At 40.6% G+C, this 19,120-nt stretch overlaps 1 protein-coding gene across 2 annotated transcripts in view; it reads left to right on the top strand.

The window, feature by feature from the left end:
- Positions 1–1,543: 1,543 nt before the first annotated feature.
- The window catches only part of LOC145458074 (DBH-like monooxygenase protein 1 homolog), a 62,933-nt gene continuing 45,356 nt past the window's right edge, over positions 1,544–19,120 (top strand). For both annotated transcript variants that reach the window (XR_013921065.1, XM_080336386.1), the window contains exons 1-10: positions 1,544–1,779; positions 6,679–6,789; positions 8,572–8,718; positions 10,780–10,867; positions 10,950–11,000; positions 11,835–12,004; positions 12,086–12,196; positions 13,439–13,588; positions 15,302–15,392; positions 15,458–15,508. Coding sequence is in view for 1 of the 2 variants with exons in the window: in XM_080336386.1 (XP_080192512.1) it covers positions 1,645–1,779; positions 6,679–6,789; positions 8,572–8,718; positions 10,780–10,867; positions 10,950–11,000; positions 11,835–12,004; positions 12,086–12,196; positions 13,439–13,588; positions 15,302–15,392; positions 15,458–15,508 (1,105 nt within the window). In the remaining variant the exon portion in view is untranslated. The remainder of the gene's footprint in view (positions 1,780–6,678; positions 6,790–8,571; positions 8,719–10,779; positions 10,868–10,949; positions 11,001–11,834; positions 12,005–12,085; positions 12,197–13,438; positions 13,589–15,301; positions 15,393–15,457; positions 15,509–19,120) is intronic.

The following is a 19,120-nucleotide window of genomic DNA, read 5'->3' on the forward strand; positions in this document are numbered from 1 at the left end:
ATTCGAAAAATGATTTATAACTTGTAATCTTATGAATTAGGAAATAACGAACCGGTTACGCTTCATAAACTATTAACATTTCAGTACTCACAACAACTCAATTACCGTGACATGAAATATCCTACTGTACTGTGCAAACTCATTTTAGTTGCCAAATTCTCAATAGCCAATTCCCAAGCTTGTAATTCCCCTCGATTGGCGATCAGGGCCGTAAAAGCACTTCGTCATGCCCCACCCCAAAACGTCGGTCTTGCCCCCCCCCCCCCCCCATATAATGATAAACCGAACTTCTGGGGGCCATTTAATGAGCCAGCTTCTCACACCTGAACGCGCGAAGCGCGAAAATTTTCTATAACTCATGATTGAATCGGTCAATATTATCGGAAATTGCATCAATTTTTATCTTCTCTCTGCTGACGAAATCAGATACACCGGTAGAGCTGAGTGAGGTGTGTTTGAAAAAGTAGGACCCCTCAATAATAATTAAACATCTTCGGGCGTATACCCGTTGGAAGGAACGAAACTGCACTTCATCAGCCCCTCCAATAAAACTTGGGTCTTGGGCTCCCATAGAGCGATAAACCTACCCCCCATCACCCTGTTCGCTTTTGCCACGAAACTAGTTGCACTGTGTAGTTAGCCAGCGCCATGCGCAACATTTTTCGATAATTCGCGATAAAATCAGTCGATAAGATCGGGAATCGCATATATATTGCTATCTATTTCTTGTCCTCTCTGCTCACATGATCGGATTTACCGGTAGAGCTGAGTTAAGTGTTATGGAATCTGTAGGGCCCGTTGGTATGACTCCGTAACATGATGTTATTTCGTGACCTCCGGTCTGCCATATCAAAAATATGGAATCGCCCAAACGCAGTTTACTAAACTAAAAGACGCGCACCATTTCAAATTGGTATTTCTTCACTGGCACATAATTTTTCTCTGAGGGATGGTATTTGTCTTGTGAGGTTCAGATTGCCAAGACAGTATTTTGTATATATAACGAAGTTTTCGGTCAGCATTAGGGCAGTCCTTTTCGGCTAAGGTTTTCTCGCTGCCGGTCGTTCTGGCACACTTCTTGGAGACGCATGTTACTTTGTTACATGACCTAAAACTTTATATGTCTTGGTGCGTCGTGGCGCAGTAATGGCCAACGCCGATATGCCCAATAATATAAATCTTGCGTATTGCTTCTTTGGGGAAGAGTACCCAAATATCAAGATATTTGGTAACTTGAAATCGCGCCTAACGCGGAAATTTTTTGAAATAGTCGCATTAATTTTCAAAAATACTCTATAATTGATGCCAATTCACGAAATTATTCTGGGCCCCCTTCGAGCTCGGCCCCCTCCCAATTGGGGGGCTTGGGGTACGGCAGTTACGGTCCTGTTGACGATAGATCCTTTCTCGAGGCCGTTCGCCTTGCGAGTCGTAGATGTCGTGCGATACAAAATACCTCAGTACATCAGTAAACGGAAGCTTCGGGAGCATCGTACTTAATTTAAAACTTCGATGCCAGCGAGGTGCACGGATCAAAATATATTTATATGAGGGCGTCGATCTAGTCATCTAGTGCGAATTGTGAATGTATTAGTTCTGACTGCATAATTAGATTGCCAATCTAAGGATATCTATGTTACAAGTATGTTTGGATCAATGCTTTTCGTTTGTCTTGTGCTGTCAAGCGGCACTATGTCCGTCGAGTGGCAGAATGCAAAGGAATTAAGTCCCGAATTTACATTGCAATGGAGCTATCAAGGCGATGTAATCGAAATGGAGGTGAGTGTGAGTGTGCGAAACGTAATTAGTGATGACTGTTAACTACGCTGAGGTGGTCAAAGTGGTCAGGAAAGCTACTCAAGTAGAAGTAGAAGTAGCGACGGAAAAATCTACTCAAGTACGAGTAGAAGTACTTCTTTTATAAGCAACCTAAAACTACTTGAAGGAGAAGTAGAAATTGCTGACTTTAAATCTACTCAAGTGAGTAAGTAGTTGTGAAAACGATCGTATAATTCGTTCGCATGGGCTGTCAAAAGCTGCAAATGGCGCTATCCAGAAGGTGTAGAGGGCTTGATTCATATTGATGCATTCCAGGAGGTGTCAATTTTTGACAGAATAAGCAGCCGTCCACATCATGGGATGTAAATGATAGTATTGATATGGAAATGCGATACTAATCCTTTGTTTATACTCGAACACCCGGTTTCAGGGAATATCATGACTTGGCTCCCTCCCCTATATTATAAGGCCCCTAGTTCAGTCGAAGAGCAATACGGAGAAGTTGTGTGGGATACGGATTTAACACTTTGCGCGATCAGCATACGTTAATTAGGAATATGGCAGATCGTAAAAATGCCGTATACTGTATAGCTTTATTTTCGAAAAATATAAGGCATTTGCTTTTATACTTCAACATGTATGTTCTCCAGACAAAAGAACTGAAGCTATAATTAGAAGAGAACGTATAATAGTCGTAATTGAAAGAAAAATACAAATGCAAATACTACTTCTAAAAAGCGGAAAATATATTTCATGTATTTTGTCTAGAAAGTTTCAACGGTAGTTTCAGACGTTATGGGGGCCATACTTACTGCGATGAAATATTGGATATAGGCGACAATGCGGTGTGAACGGAACCACGCAACCCGGTATCTAAATTATATTGAGCGATACTTTCGTTAAAACATATTTGTCACTCCCAATGTACTGTGCGCGAAGCGCAACAAAAATTCTGGGTGTTACATGACTTTTATGAAAATTAAATGTCGGTAACTACGTGGAAACAGCCCCGAAATTCCTTAGGCTATCTTTCTCATTGGGGGATTAAACTACTTCTACTAGCGAAAAGTATGTAATTGTTCACAAAATATTACGAAGTAGAAGTAGCGAAAAAAGATCTACTTGAGTAAGTATCAGAAGTAGAGAAAAACTACTTGAGTACTTTAAAAAAGTAGAAGTATTTCGTTACTGACCACCTTGGTAACTACGCTATATTAGGTAGACTACGTGTTCAATTGTTCATTGTTCAGCCTGCAGGCGTGAGCAGTGAGAACGCAATTCAAATCTTCTATTATTAGTTATGAAGTCGACATTAACAAAAACTAACGAAAATGACTTAAGGTATTCATTACCGAAACATTGTAGATGGTTGTGATTAAGGCCAGACCGCACTTTTGGAGGTTTTAAATGAAAGACCCATCTTGTTCCTGCCGTTTATACGAATTTTAGGGCGTTTGCTCCGCGAAAACAGACAACTTGAAAGTGGATCAGAGTTGATCAAACTATAGAACGTTTCGACCAAAGTTGAGGTTGAAGAAACGCCGTAAATTTCTATTACGTAAATTACACTGCTCAACAATTTTGCAGAAGTTGTTTGCTTCCGAAAAGAAAAGAGTTCTTATATATGGACGCTGAAAATATCGGTTAAAATTGGTGATTGCCATGATGGTTTCGAAAATATTTTATTTTCATTTTGGTATTGGTATACACTTGTTAAACAGTGTACCAATTGTATGCGTTTATATTCATGCGTAGCATATCCGTGGAGGCCAATACTGCCTCGGAAACTTCTGAACTCAGTGGGACCGAGCTCAGACCATATAGGACAGTGGTTCCAAACGTGGGCGATAGGGGGGCGATGACGCGCCAAAACGGCTGACATTTTTTTTTTTTTTTAGTCAACCCACGGAAATTTAGTTGCAAAAGTGTGTCAAATTAGACATCGTGGCGAAAATTTAACGTTTTTTTTTAGTCAACCCGCCGGTGATTACAGTTTGTATGCCCAATTTTCGGTACACAGAATTTGGGGGGCGATGATCGGTGTTGACCTTGAAAAGGGGGCGATGGGGCGAAAAAGGTTGGGAACCACTGATATAGGATATGCGCACGGTCATATGTTAGATTCCTATGAAGGGACCTAGGGTATAGGTTAGGGATGGATCGAATCCCTGAAAGGTTCCGGTTCGTGTGGAAGGAATGATAACGTTGAAAGTAGGTAATTCGGAAGTTGAGTCGGAATAATGACCCTTTTTGGTGTTCGCAATCCCAACGTATAGTTTGATGGCATGTTAGGTTTTGATTGTTGAGAGGAATTGTCAAATATGAAATTCGGACTATATCAAATATGAACTGGGGGTAAATTTTCAGAGGCCTATTTTGTCAAAAATAATCATGTACAATGATAGTTCGTAGCATATAGATAGCTTGTCGATTTTGGTGTCTAAACCCGTTTATAACACCACTTGAGCTTAAATCACACATAAATCATAAATACCAATGGCACGGGCCGCGTGCCATTAAAACTTGGCAATTTATCACGGGAGAGACAATTTTTCTATACGAGTCGCAGGTGTTCGAAGAGAGCAATGATTCCTAAACCGTGTGCCGCGGTACATTAGTGTGCCGCCACAGATTCTCAGGTGTGCCGCGAACAATTATGGGATTTTAAAGAAAACTGTGTAAATATTTTGATAAAGGCCTGAAGACTAGCATATGCGTCTTAAAGACTCTTTAACTTCTTCAGCAGCTGTTAAATAAGCACAAATAATGATGCAATCATTTATGGCATCCAATTACATCACGGAATCTTTTCGCAGAAGAACAGCAAAGTTAGTTGCGATAATGCCTATTCAAAAGAAATTGGATTCCCTGTGTGCTAGCAAACCAAATTCCGTAATCGGTGCAATAAAGAATCAATATTGTGTTGAAATTCGCATCTTCATGGCTAGGTTGCCATGGCTTTCCTTTTTTGAGTGAAATCAAAAGCTGTAAACAAGAGACGCTGCTCGGAATTAGTGACAAAATGCGGGTATGTTTGTGTACCATTAAACCTCCTTTCTAGTTGATATCTTCTGCTCAGATAATAAAAAACATCGACATTTTTTAAAGCAAATTTTCTCGGCCTACGTGTGCCGCGAAAGCTTTGTAATTTTTCTCGTGTGCCACAAGCCGAAAAAAGTTTGGGAACCACTGGGCAAGAGACTAATTCAATTGTGTACTTTTGAGCTGCCATGAAATGCGCTCCCTAAGAGCGGCCGTTTTAAGCACCCTGTAGGGATGCTTGACAGACATGCCATAACAGCATAAGCAGAGGTGGTCAGTAACGAAGTACTTCTACTTTTTCGAAGTACTCAAGTAGTTTTCCTCTACTTTTGGTACTTACTCAAGTAAATATGATTTTCGCTACTTCTACTTCGTAAAATTTTGTGATCTACTTACTCACTTTTCGCTATTTTCAGTTTGTCAAGTAGAAGTAGTTCAATCATCCAATCAGGAAGATAATTTCGGGGCTGTCAACATTTAATTTTCATAAAAGTTCAAGTAAGTTGAGTAAAGCCCAGAATTTTCGTCGCGCGTAGCGGATACGGAGTAACCAGTATAATTTCACGATAGTATCGGTGAATATAATTTAGGTAGCGGGTTGGCGTGGTTCCGTTCACGCCACATTGTCGCCCATCGCCCATATGAAATAGTTCATCACAGTATATATGGCTCATCATAACATTTCAAACTGAAGTTTCGCAATCTAACATTTACTTATCGTGTCGTAATCTAGCAGGTCCATGGCGTGTCCTAATCTGGAAAAATGAACTCTGACTGCTGTTTTAGCATTCCACCTTTGAAACTTTCTGGACTTTTAAAAGTAGTATTTATATTTCACTTCCAATTCTCAGTATCATATACTTTGAGTTCTAATTAATATCAGTCCTTTTGTCTGGATAACATAGCCTACATGTGGACGTATAAAAGCAAGTGTAGTAATGCCTTTAATTTCCGGAAATAAAGACACACAATATGTCATTTTTACGGTCCACCATATTTTTGATTAACGTTTACTAATCGCGCGAAGTGTTTACACCGTATCCTATACAACTTCTCCGTATTGCTCTCCGACTAATCTACGGGCCTTATAATATGGGGGAGGGCACTATGCCATGATATTTTCTGAAACGTGCTGTTCGAGAAAACAGAAGACTAGTATCGTATTTAAATATCAACACTATCATTTTCATCCCATGATGTGGACGAATGCTTATGCTGTCGAAAATTGGATACCTCCTGGTATGCATCAATATGAATCCAGCTCGTCACCTTTCGCATAGCTCAATTTGCAGCTTTTGACAATCCATGTGAACACATTAGGATCGTTTTCAGAACTACTTACTTACTTGAGTAGAGTTAAAGTCAGTCAATTCTACTTCTACTTCAAGTAGTTTTAAGTTGCTTATGGAAGAAGTACTTCTACTCGTACTTGAGTAGATTTTTTCGTCACTACTTCTACTTCTACTTGAGTAGCTTTCTTGACTACTTTGACCACCTCTGAGCATAAGCCAACAGCTCACAAATTCGCCAGGTAATCTTATTTCAGAGACATCTTCTGATCGGTACAAGATCCGGTATCAGTCAAAACCTGGCAACGGTTTACGGATGGTGTGACGCAATTACTGCACTTAAAATCGTAATATATTTAAGACACATGCCGTTGTTGAAACTTTGAAGTTTCAGCACAAATTAAACTCATTCCTAGTTCAAGAAACATCATTTCTCCCAGACGGCTTTGCGCCCTCTTCAAATGCTTTCACTTCCTAAAGGGGACGTGCGCCCCAGGTCTAGAACAACTGGTATAAAGTAATTTTACTGGCATATTTACCTTGGAATTTTCAAACGTCGTCGTTGCAGATTACAGCCCGGACTGTTGGATGGGTAGGTGTCGGATTTGGGGTCGGGAAAACTATGGCAAAAGCGGATTTTATTATTGGCGGCGTCCGCAATGGGGTACCGTACGTTTGGGTAAGTTGATTGCCGGGAAGTGGTTGAATTTCAATTGAAGGGAAATGGAATTGCAAATTTATCTGAATGTGAAAATATATTTTACATGGTACGTTGTTACATTGTTACTTATTACTTCTCCCTTCCAAAACTATTTTCATACTGCAATTTTATATATAGGCCACTGAACTATCAGTATATGCCTTTTATATGTCATTAGTCGGACGTGCGGCTGCAATGCAACTGTGCTGTGCATTCGAGTCTGACCGATATATGCCTCAGGATTGCTATACACTCGGACTATTGAACGTTTATTCACGCTCACGCTATTTGCGTAGGCAACACAAAAATACGACTCCCGAATAGAACCCATATGATGCGTAATGTGATGTAATATAGTAATATGTATTTAGGCTTGGTAATAACGAATTCAAGTGGAAAACATCACATGGATTTTGAGGTAACGTTCTGGAATCATTTGACTGGTCCGACCCGCGAGCAATCTGAGGGTTTGAAACCGGCCCGCGACGTTGGTCGCCCATGGCCCAGTGGCGTAACAGCCACCTGGCGCTCATGGCTCTGCGCAATGGGCTGCAGTCTGCTAGGGGTCGGCAAAATGTGAGGTGATGACCTTGTTTTTAGTAAGATTTCAAGCAAACATAATTACAAAGTTTGAAATTATTTCAAATTTGCGCGGCATTTTTAACAAAAGCCATGGGCGGCACCATGTGCTCCTTCGTCACTGTCCTGGCCTACATGGTCGGATGATATAATAATTTTGTAGATCTCCTGGTTGCCAGTGCCTGGTTGCCATGAACGCACCATGTCCAATGTCCATGTTCATAACTATAGTTTATGGGCTGCACGAATAAATATATTCTCTTCCTAACTTCTTTTATCCTAATCTCTAGGGCGATTTTTTTTACCTAAAAAAGGAAAATTTTGACCTAAAAAATCAAAATTCTGACTTTTTTTGATCTAAAGAAACTGAATTTTCCCCCAATTGTAACCTAACGTATGCAAATTAGGTGTTTCTAACATAATGTTAAAAATTGTACAACTTATCTTCATTTTTGGATGGATCTCGCAGTCCTAACGAAGTGGTTTGGACTGAAAAAATGTTTTTGGCTTAGAAACAGACATCGTTTTACATGAAAAAAGTAGTATTTTAACGAAATCCGACCCTATGAACAATTCCAGTAGTTACAATACGTATTATGGTAGAAATAATTAAAATTTGTTGTAGTACAACGAGAGATACTTTCGTACATTCTTGGGTTGTAAGTGTAAGTCCCTACTAAGAGGCTTGCCAATAATGGAGAAAGAACGTTCAACAGCAGCAGTTGTTGGCTGACAACACTCAAGTTGTGCGTACACTGCTGGTGACATACCGTGTTGCTTCATTCTGACAATGTTGTCTACATCACAATTTCTCATCATGCGCTTCTTAATGTAGGATTGATACAATGCCCAAGAAGTCTTTCTTCAGTTAGGATGTTGCGGTACGTTGACCATAACACCATGTCTGCCCATTTGTTTTATTAGACCGTTTCTGATTCACAATGAGCAGACAATTGGCCGTTTACAACGGTAGGCCTATATAAAGTAGGCTACAAGCTGTAAAATATCAAATGATAAGTTCACCGACAGTGCAAAATCTACGATACAAACGAAATGCGGACGTCAAAATTGACTTTATTAACTATTTTGACAAATTTCTACCTAACGCTACAATTTTGACAAACTTTTGACAAATTTTGACATGTCAAAAATATCGTCATACTAATCTCTGTATTTTATTAGGATTGTCATGCTCAATACAACGGACCACCGACCATCGACGAGGAACAAAATGTTGACATTACGAGCGCGAGGGAAAATTCTACGCATACCTCAATAATCGTGAGAAGGTCGTTGGCAGTGGATGACATTTTCGACAGGAATATTGCTGTAAGTTTACGCATTATCAGCTGTATCGTCGAACCCAGAACTTCTATAGCGTTTTCGAGATTGGTGTCCATAGCGAAGTTAGATATTGCACTGATGCATACAGACCTTGTCAAGCACACAACCCCTGACAAATAATGACACATTTAAATCATCGCTTTTTGTCACCGACACGGAGTTTACAACATTGGTTATATTGATTTATAAGTAAATATTTACATATCGAGGCGAGCAGAGGTCATTGTACTATTTCTACGAAAAAATTCAATTCAATTTGATCTTTGAAATTTCATCTCTACGGCGTCATAGTTGCTGATAAGACTGTTGATATACAAAGTTATTTCGAACTCTCAGTCTACTAGTTCCTGGCGACTATCCCTGACTAGTGACTAGTATCAGCCGAAAATATTCAGGTTTATTTCAATATGAATCTATTATTCACTTTTCGAAAATTGCACTTATTTCTAGAGGAATTAGTCATTTTTCATTACTCAATAAAAATGTATATATCGTGATTGCGAATGTAAAAACAGCCTATTTACTGTTACAGGCATTGGACCCCGTGACCAAATCTACAGTGTGACACTTGCGTACTTTTAAAACCTCCATTCACTATACTCAGAGGTGGTCAAAGTAGTGAGGAAAACTACTCAAGTAGAAGTAGAAGTAGTGTCGAACAAATCTACTCAAGTACAAGTAGAAGTACTTCTTCCATAAGTCACCTAAAACTACTTGAAGTAGAAGTAGATTTGACTGACTTTAAATCTACTCAAGTAAGTAAGTAGTTTTGAAAACGGTCTTAATTCGTTCGCATGGACTGTTAAAAAGCTGCAAATTGAGTTATGCGGAAGGTGCAGAGAGCTTGATTCGTATTGATGCATCCCAGGAGGTATCAATTTTTGACAGAATAAGCATTCGTTCGCATCATGGGATGACAATTATAGTATTGATATGAAAATGCGATGCTAACCCTTTGTTTACTAGAAGACCCCGTTTTAGAGAATATCGTGGCATGGCGCCCTACCCCATGTTATAAGGCGCCAAGTTTAGGTGACGTGCAATACGGAGAAGTTGTATAGGATACGGTTTCAACACTTTGGGCGATTAGTATACGTTAATAACAAATATTGTGAATCGTAAAATTTATAATTAGTGTAGCTTTATTTTCGGAAAATAGAGGCACACTTGCTTTTATGCTTCAAATGTATGTTCTGCAGACAAAAGAACTGAAAGTAATCAGAACCCAAAGTATGAAACTCGGAATTGAAAGTGAAATACAAATACCACTTCTAAAAAGCGGAAAATATATTTCATGTCTTTTGTCCATAAAGCTTCAAAGGTGAACTGCTAAAACAGGAGTAACGTTCAAAAAAACAAGATTTTCCAGATTAGCACGACACGTCATGGGCTGCTAGATCATGATATGATAGGCAATTGCTAGATTGCGAAACGGTAGTTTCAAACGTTATGGTGAGCCATATTTGCTTTGATGAAATATTTGATATGGGCGACAATGCGGTGCGAACGGAACCATGCAATCCGGTACCTACATTATATTCACTGACACTTTCGTGAAACATATATGACATACTACTGTGCGGCGCGAAGCGCAACAAAATCTCTGGACTTGACTTGACCTTTTTGAATATTAAATGTTGGTACTCCGTGAAAACAGCCCAAAAATTCCTCAGGCCCTATTTCGTATTGGGGGATTAAACTACTTCTACTTGACAAACTGAAAATAGCGAAAAGTAAGTAAGTAGATCACAAAATATTACGAAGTAGAAGTAGGGAAAATCAGATATACTTGAGTAAGTACCAGAAGTAGAGGAAAACTACTTGAGTACTTGCAAAAAGTAGAAGTACTTCGTTACTGACCACCGGAATTAGTTGTGATATGTCCTGTATATCGATACATATACTTGTGCTTGAGTAAAAATTTATGAAATTGCTTTTACTTCTAACCGAGTAGAAACCCTGACTATACTCCGACCATAATAACCTCTTTTGTGATTTTATGAGTATTTCTGTGACATCAAGCAATTAACTCTATCATCCTCCCAGACTGGTGACATGATTATTCTTTGGGCATTCGGAAATTCGGATAAAGAAATTGAATGGCAAAGTAGTGACTATCATGGAGCAAACAAAGGTACATGTTGCTGATTCAGAATTTCCACTGTGAATTTATTGCTTGCAATGTGCGGGTAAATATGATTGCTTGTTACGTATAGGTGCTGTGGAAGCGGAACTGTTGGGGAATAGAGAGAACTCGATGACGAAAGGTGGATCAGTTGTTTGTTAATTGCTAAAACCCCAAATGGTATTGTAATGGCGTATAATTGTTTAGATATTGTCAGCACGACACTGACTTTGAAATGATTTGATTTAACACTCTCGTAAAGGTTTATAATGTCAACTATTTAAGAACAGTCAGATACGGTATATAACTTACTCAAATCAGCAATAATGAAACCCTCGTGATAATGAATAAACCTGTTTTTTCATATGACTACTAAATTTATCTGATTGCTACATGGTCTTTAGTAGTGTGAGTAGAAAATCACTTCATAATCATTCAAATTGGCCTAGACTGTATTAGTGAATACACCTGCAAAAGTTGGCCTATGATGTCTGAGAGTATATTGAGAAATTTTTGTCACATATTATATCGACGTTGGTCTTAATGTAACAATGTCACTAAAAACTGATATCGATTACATTGCTACATTGTCATGAGCAGTGTGAATGGAAAGATCTGTTAAATGAATCAACTGCACTGTATCCGTTGAGGCACTTCTTAAGTCCACAATATACAATGTCTGAGCATATATTGAGAAATTTCTGTCACGTGTGAAATCCACACAGGCCTAAATGTTACAACATTGGTGCAAAATTGATGTCACTTACATTGTAGGTTATAGTATTGTGACATACGGATATATGTCTTATGTGAACGTCATGGTTTTGATTGCTTTGGTGCCTACGCTTCTCCCACCACTGCTCCATTAAATAACATATTGTGCTTTGAATGCGGTCAGTTGGAAAAGTTTTCTATCCTAAGGTTGATGCAGTATTTATGTTATCCGCCTTGCCTGAATTTGCTCTCATAACCATAGATACAAGAACTACCATCACCATGTCCACACCAGCAGTCGCTAAATCTGCATCACCGAACTTAATCGGATCGATTGAACAAAAATCGACGCTACCATATACCGCAACTTTGGATGAAGACACGCATCTGAAGCTATCTTGGAATTTCGATGATACTACCATAACATTACAGGTATTCGTATTGGTAGCTCTACCCTAGTATAAATATTACCAAAATCCGCTATCTGTCTCTGTCGTATTCTTGAAAAACTAGATTGTAGCGCCAACTACCGGGTGGATTGGACTTGGATTCGGCAGTACAGTGTCTATGAACGGAGCGGATATCATAATGATGGGTGTCAAAAATGACGGGGCGTACGTTTTGGTAAGTTATTCTCTCAAATTATAATTTTACAATCAGATGGGAAATGCACTATTAAGCTGATTTTTGCATATATGTCCTCCTTTTTGAGATTTTGTCCTCTTTTTTGAGAATTTTGGTCAAATTTCCTGTCAAATTGGAGTGAGATACCGTAAATCAGCACCGAAGTAAAGCTCCGGCGGGTATTTCGGGAACTGAGCCGGAAAAACGACGTTTTCTAAGTCAACCGACCACGAAAGTGTCCCCCTTTCCCGATTCCAAAATATAGTAACCCTACCCTTATTATATAGTCAGTGGTATGCAATCCATTAACAGCATTGCCTATATTTGCATACCGCTGTAGCATGACTGTACCGCCTATGGTATAGTGCTCTCCCGAAATCATGGTTAATTTATGGTGGCCTGGGACTGTAATTTATATATTTGTTTTTGACGATTAGCTAAACTTTCTGACGTGATAGTTTCAGGGCCTGTCGTGATATTGATTCGACTACTACATCACTTTTGTACATCTCGCCGATCAGTACCGTATACGCGTTGCCATTTAAAATGTCACTTGGTGTGACCATAGCTAGATCGACCTTATCTAGCTAGCCATGTTTTCAAATAACTCTGAATGCTTTAGGCTTGAGTTATAAAACACGACATAGGCCTACTTACGATCAGTTCAGCATGCGGGTCCAGTACTTTTTCAAATGTTGGTCAGCGCGGCAATACTGTTGGTAGCCTAATGTTTCCATGCAACAGGTATTTCCAGGTGAGCTCCAATTATTTCTCCAAGACACAGGCCGAGATTGGCATATTCAATACAAAAGCACTAGAAATGCGATGCGAAGGAGAAACCGCGATAGCAGAATCGTATTAATATTCACTGGCAATGTCATCTAAAACAACACTGACCATAATTACTAGATTTGCACTTGATTTTGACTCGCTTCCATATTTTATCTTAGTGTCTTGATATCCCAGTGGTCATGATTGTTGGCAGTACAGTAGCTAGTTATAGCAACACGGAGGAGACGAAGGCTATTAATGCGTCTCAACTGGAAGTGGGGCCATGATTAGAGCTGTTGAAAGGTGATAACGCCTATCTACTTCGATTTTAGTCAGCAACTTCTCATATTCAAAGATGTGGCTACTTTGATTCACATTGCTCCCCAAAGTGTCGGCTGTCATTATTCTTCGATGGCGGATACACAGTCAATTATAGGTAAAATATACCATAACTATCTTCGGTACTTTCAGGATTGCAATTCCGACAGAAATGGGGTGCCGAATATTGACGAAGAACAAAATATCGAGGTTGTGGCCGGATGGGAGAATGGAACTCACACAGGAGTCACGATTCACCGGAAGAGGCTAACTTGCAACAACGATGACATGGACTTACAACGGGTGAGGAGTATCGCCATTTCCTGACACCCCAATTTGAAATAACTTTGACGTTATAAATGAGGCACCACGGCCACGTACGCTGTGTAATAGCTAGGGCGATTTTTTTTTGACATGTCAAAAAAAGTCAAAATAAGGTCAAAATTTTAGCGTTAGGTCAAAAAATGTCAAAATTGACAAAATTGTTTGCAACCTGCATTTTACTTGTATCGTAGATTTTGCGCAATCGGTAAACTTATCGTTTGACATTTTACAGTTTGTAGCCTACTTTATAGGCCTACCGTGGCAGACGGCGCATTGTCTGCTCATTGTGAATCATAAACAGTCAAATGAAACAAATAGGTTGACACGGTGTTATGCTCAACGTACCGCAATATTCTAAGTGAAGCAAGACTGCGTAGGCATTGCATGGTTCTTACAAAAATTGAGATGTACACCATTGTCAGAATGAAGCAACACGGTGTGTCACCTGCAGTGTACGAATGCACAACTTCAGTGTTGCCAGCCAATAGCTGCTACAGTTGAACGTTCTTTCTCCATTCTTCTTGCTGTTGTTGTTTTAATATTCATGGTGTTTGTCGACTACAATGGTCATTTACACCAGGCCGATATTCCTTATTTTCGATTCCGTATCCGCCGAGTATGTGCCGACTTGTAGCACGGCCCACTTCTATGCTTTTTGTAAGACACCGCTTACGCGGATGAGATGGCGAGGAGAAACCTAGATAAACCTTCAATACTTGACCTCGGTCGGACTAGAACCTAAAACCCATTGGTGTTGTAGCTGTGGATTATCCCACTACGCTATCTCGCCACATTTTCATCCTTGGCAAGCTACTTAGTAAAGACAGACACTTTTTACCCGAGAATCAGGGATATCTAGATATCCCTGCCGAGAATGCAGGAAATTATCTTTCGTTGTACTACAACATATTTTAATTATTTTCACCATAGTACATCATGTGCTGGAATTCATCATAGGGCCAAATTTTGTTAAAATAATATTTCGTCATGTAAAAATTTGTCAGTTTTTGAGTCAAACAAGTTTTTCAGGGAAAACTACTTCGTAAGGACAGACAATTCAAACCAGAAATGAGGATAAGTAGTAAAATTCTAACATTTTTTGGGAAAACACCTAATTTGCATACGTTAGGTCAAAATTTGGTCAAAATTTAGTTTTTTAAGGTCAAAAAATGTCAAAATTTAGATTTTTTAGGTCAAAATCTTTCGTTTTTTAGGTCAAAAAAAAATCGCCCTAGTAATAGCACATAGTAAGCAGAAGTGGTACGGATTTTACCTTGGGCGATGTCGTAATCTGGCGAATGTTTTTGAAAATGAAAATGCGTAAACGTAGGGTTATCAAGGAACTAAAACGGCATTTCCCGAACGTGAGGCATAAATATAACATTGACATGTCACTAGTAGTGATTTTATTCTTTTTCATGTAACAATAAATATATAGCATAGGCTAGTTTCATTCAGTGCTTCATACTGTTCCGTTTATAATACATCATGTGCAGAGGCATATTATCTGCGATCGTACGGATAAAGTAACATGTCAATATACCACGCATATTCTTTTTTGCAAAAAAAAAAATCTTCGAACATAGATATGCTAGCTATTTGCTACAGATTATTCTATATATATTATATATAGATTAATAACGTGACGTATCCGATGCGGCATCATATTTGTCCATGGCATTTTCGCTTCAGCCTTCAACATATAGAGTACTTTGGTCGTATGGAGAAGAAGATTTGGAAGTTGACAGCCTAAGTTCGAGATACTACCATCACCGGAATCGAGGTACACATTTTCTGCAACAATTTCACAATATCGACCTGTGACGTTTAGGAAGTGTTGTCGTACAGGTGGCAGAAGTCTGCAACTGATATATCCCGTTGAATTCAAAGCATCTGGAGGTGAGAATATATTTTTGTGAAGCAGAGAAAATAATATCTGAATTATTTCTGGCAAGACGGTTTCCAATATCACTCCATTTCTTAACCTCATTGTGGCGGCCGAGCCGAGATTTTAGATGAGATAAGGATTTGTGTATTGTGACCTACTGACATATATGAATCAATATCTTGTCAGTTATCAGCTGCACAATGCTACCGTTGGTTTTGTTAAAAAGCAAAGATGATTTCGGAAATAGTGAGATATTGATGCATGACGTAGCCTATTCGACGCGATAATGTGGATCTTCAGACCCGGTGTCTGGGTGGGAGTTGAAGGTGGGGCGGCGGAGGACAGGACACGTGGCAAAGATGTGGTTAGCTGCATTCATTAATTTAGATCAGTGGTTCTTAACCTTGCCTCCAGCGCCCCCCAAGGGGCGCTGGCGATTTTGAAGGGGGTGGAAACGTTCAGGGGGCGATATGGGGGCGCTGGGCTCAGAGGGCGATATGGGGGGCGCTGAAGAAAAATGGCTTCGCAGTATAGATGATGTTGTTGTAGGACATATCCTTAATGAGTATTTAGATCAAATTATCATTCCACAAAACATGTCAAATCCCAAAATTTCCGGTCGCGTTGCGCGGCGATGTTTGCTACATATGTTTTCGTACATGTAGTGGGTTATTATTATTCATGTAAAACGAATTGCGCGTGATTTCAGATCGCTAATTTCCCGTTAAAACACGACAGTCACGCTTGCTAGGGTTATTTTCAGCAACATGTTTCGAATTAGTTATCATATCCCACAGCGCGCAGCGTGTGAAAATCGAAGAAGGAGGCACTGTATATCACTTTTGAGAGTGAGAGCCCTTTGTACATAAAATAAGTTTTGAAGCTGTGCGCACGAAATGAATAACTAGATATACTTGTATTTGAGATCTACAAAATTATATCGTCAGAATATTTCTTCATCGTATCATAAAGGATGATGCTGTCTAGTGTTGTGGTTCACAACCTCACGTGAACGTTATATAATATGAGTTGCTTTGTTTAGAATACATTCATGTTAAAATTGATAACTGGGTACAGTACTAAATTCAATGTGAGCAGATATATGCATCTTATTAACAGTTGACTTACTCATAGTTACACAAAGCACTAAGACAAAATCCAACACAAATCATTTCCTCGTATTGCCAATCGCAGATGTGAATTCGGGATGGTTCGAACCACAGGGTATGTGACCGTACCAGATTGTTGTTATAACAACCTTGATTTGAGCCTGAATATATCACACCAAATTATTATATGGTTATTATAGTCGAATGGTCTTCGAGCACGATTTAAGCGCGAAATATTTACAATACCAAAGTCCCGAAAACACCGACTGGACTTTGACCTCTTACCAGGACCGAAACTGCTGCAACCCAAATCCCCAATCGTTGAGCTCGAAGCGTGCCCAAAATTATTTCGGCGAATGAACATAAGTTACACATCATGTTTTGACGACTTCCCCACAGAAGATTACGCATAATTATAGAAAATAGAAATAGGCATTTCGGCGTCGGCCATTACCACGCCACGATGCACGAAGACATATGAAGTTCCTGTCAATATATATATATATATATATATATATATATATATCGACTTTTCAATTGGATAAAAATAAAAAAGGGCAAAAGAAAACAGGAGACAAAAGAACATCGAGATAATCAGTTTTGGGCTCGTGTTAAGCGTCTCCAACGTAGGCGGTCGTGGGCGTCTTCAAGCGACAGCCCGCGTTGCGCTAGATCAGTCTCCATTGTCGAGCGCCATGTTCTCCGATTCCAGCCACCTCTGCGCCATGGCTCCGTGGGAATGTGATTGATGATGGCGGCGGCTGGTTGCTCGTCTTGATGCCGCACCAGATGGCCGATTAGGCGGAAGCGTCGTTCAGCTGCCAGTAGACGGCATGGGACCGTTCCTGTGAGTTCTCGCAATGCGTTCGTGGATATATGCTCCGGATGGTGAATGCCGAGTGCATAGCGGAGGAGTGCGTCGTAGTTAGCGTTGAGCGTCTTAGCCAGCTTCTCTGTCAGCGTGAGTGCCTCTATTCCGTAGAAAAGAACCTGCTCGACAGTGGCACGGAAGATGCGGGTCTTGAGCTGGGTTGAGGCACTTGAATGGAAGAGGCTATGTAGCCGTCTTGCCGCGCCCCAGGCCTTTGCTCGCCTCGCCTTGAGCGCTTTTCCAGAGTCAGCGACGTCAATACCGAGGTATACAAAACTCGTTACATAGGTAAAATCGATATCTCCCAGTTGAATTGGTGTCGCGTTCTCCGGTATAGAGCTGGTATGGCCAGAACCTCGGTCTTCTTAGCGTTGATCTGGAGGCCAACAAGAACGGCAGCGGCCTCTAGCTGGTTAATGAGGCGCTGTGCCGATGCGGTGTTCGGGGCAAGCAGGGCTTGGTCGTCTGCGTAGGCAAGAATACCTACGTGGATTGCCTCGCGAATCGTACGCGTGCGCGTTCCTTGCCGTGGCCGCCATTCAAAGAAGTTTGTAGTATCCGGGAAGGCCGTTCGTAGCACGAAGTCAAGGATGACCACGAACAAGAATGGTGCCAGGGTGTCACCTTGAAGCACACCAGCCGAAGTGTTGAAATCTCCGCTTGGGCCGTCATCTGTTCGGACTCGCGCTCGTGTGTCAGTGTAGAGGGCCATAATGGCGTACGTTATCACTTCAGGAATTCCATAGAATCTGAGGATCTCCCCCATGGCTGGGCGCGAGACCGAGTCGAAGGCTTTCGCGAAATCAACGAAGACGGCCACAACATTCTTTTTGTGTGAGCGGCAGGTGTCAATGATTGTGCGCAGTGCTAGGATGTGCTCTGTTGTACCGCGAGATGGTCGAAATCCATTCTGAGCATTCAGGAGCATGGTAGAGAGTTGCTCACGTATGCGAAGGAGCAGTACTCGGTCGAACAGCTTGGCAGCGGTCTGCATCAAGGAGATGCCTCTGTAGTTCGCTGGATCACTCGCAGCGCCTTTCTTGTAGATAGGGACGATTTCGCTCTCAAGCCACTCGGAGGGCACCGGGCCGCCTTCGAGGACGCCATTCATGACGTCGAGGAGCACAGGTGCAACGCCCGAGGTGTAAGCAGCCGTTGGGATCCGTCCGTCCGATACCGTCCTGTCAATGTGGGACTTCGAGAAGTGTGTTAAAAAGATCGTCAGCGAGAAAACCTTAGCCGAAGAGGATTGCCCTTAATGTTGACCGTAAACTTCCATGTACATAAGTCTAATTGTCCATAGGTGCTTAGATCGCTCGTGCCGAATTTTCATGTCGTCGCAATCTGCACCCCGCAGGACAAATAACATCCATCAAAGAAAATTATTTGCCAGTGAAGAAATACCAATTTTGAATCGTGTGCTTACTTTAGTTTAATGCGTTTATGCGTTTCAATATCTTTTGACTGTATAGCGGACCAGAGGTAACAAAATAACAACATGTAACGAGTTAATTGTACCAACGGCCACACCCGAATATGTTCAATTTTTATGTGACCTTCATTCTCCAATACAACAGCTCACTCAGCGCTACTGCGGTAAATCTGATTACGCGGGCTTAGAGAATAAAACGTTTATAGCGACA

The sequence above is a fragment of the Botryllus schlosseri genome, chromosome 2 (genome assembly GCF_051294905.1).
Source record: "Botryllus schlosseri isolate E-star chromosome 2, Bs_hap1, whole genome shotgun sequence".
NCBI classification, from domain to species: domain Eukaryota; kingdom Metazoa; phylum Chordata; class Ascidiacea; order Stolidobranchia; family Styelidae; genus Botryllus; species Botryllus schlosseri.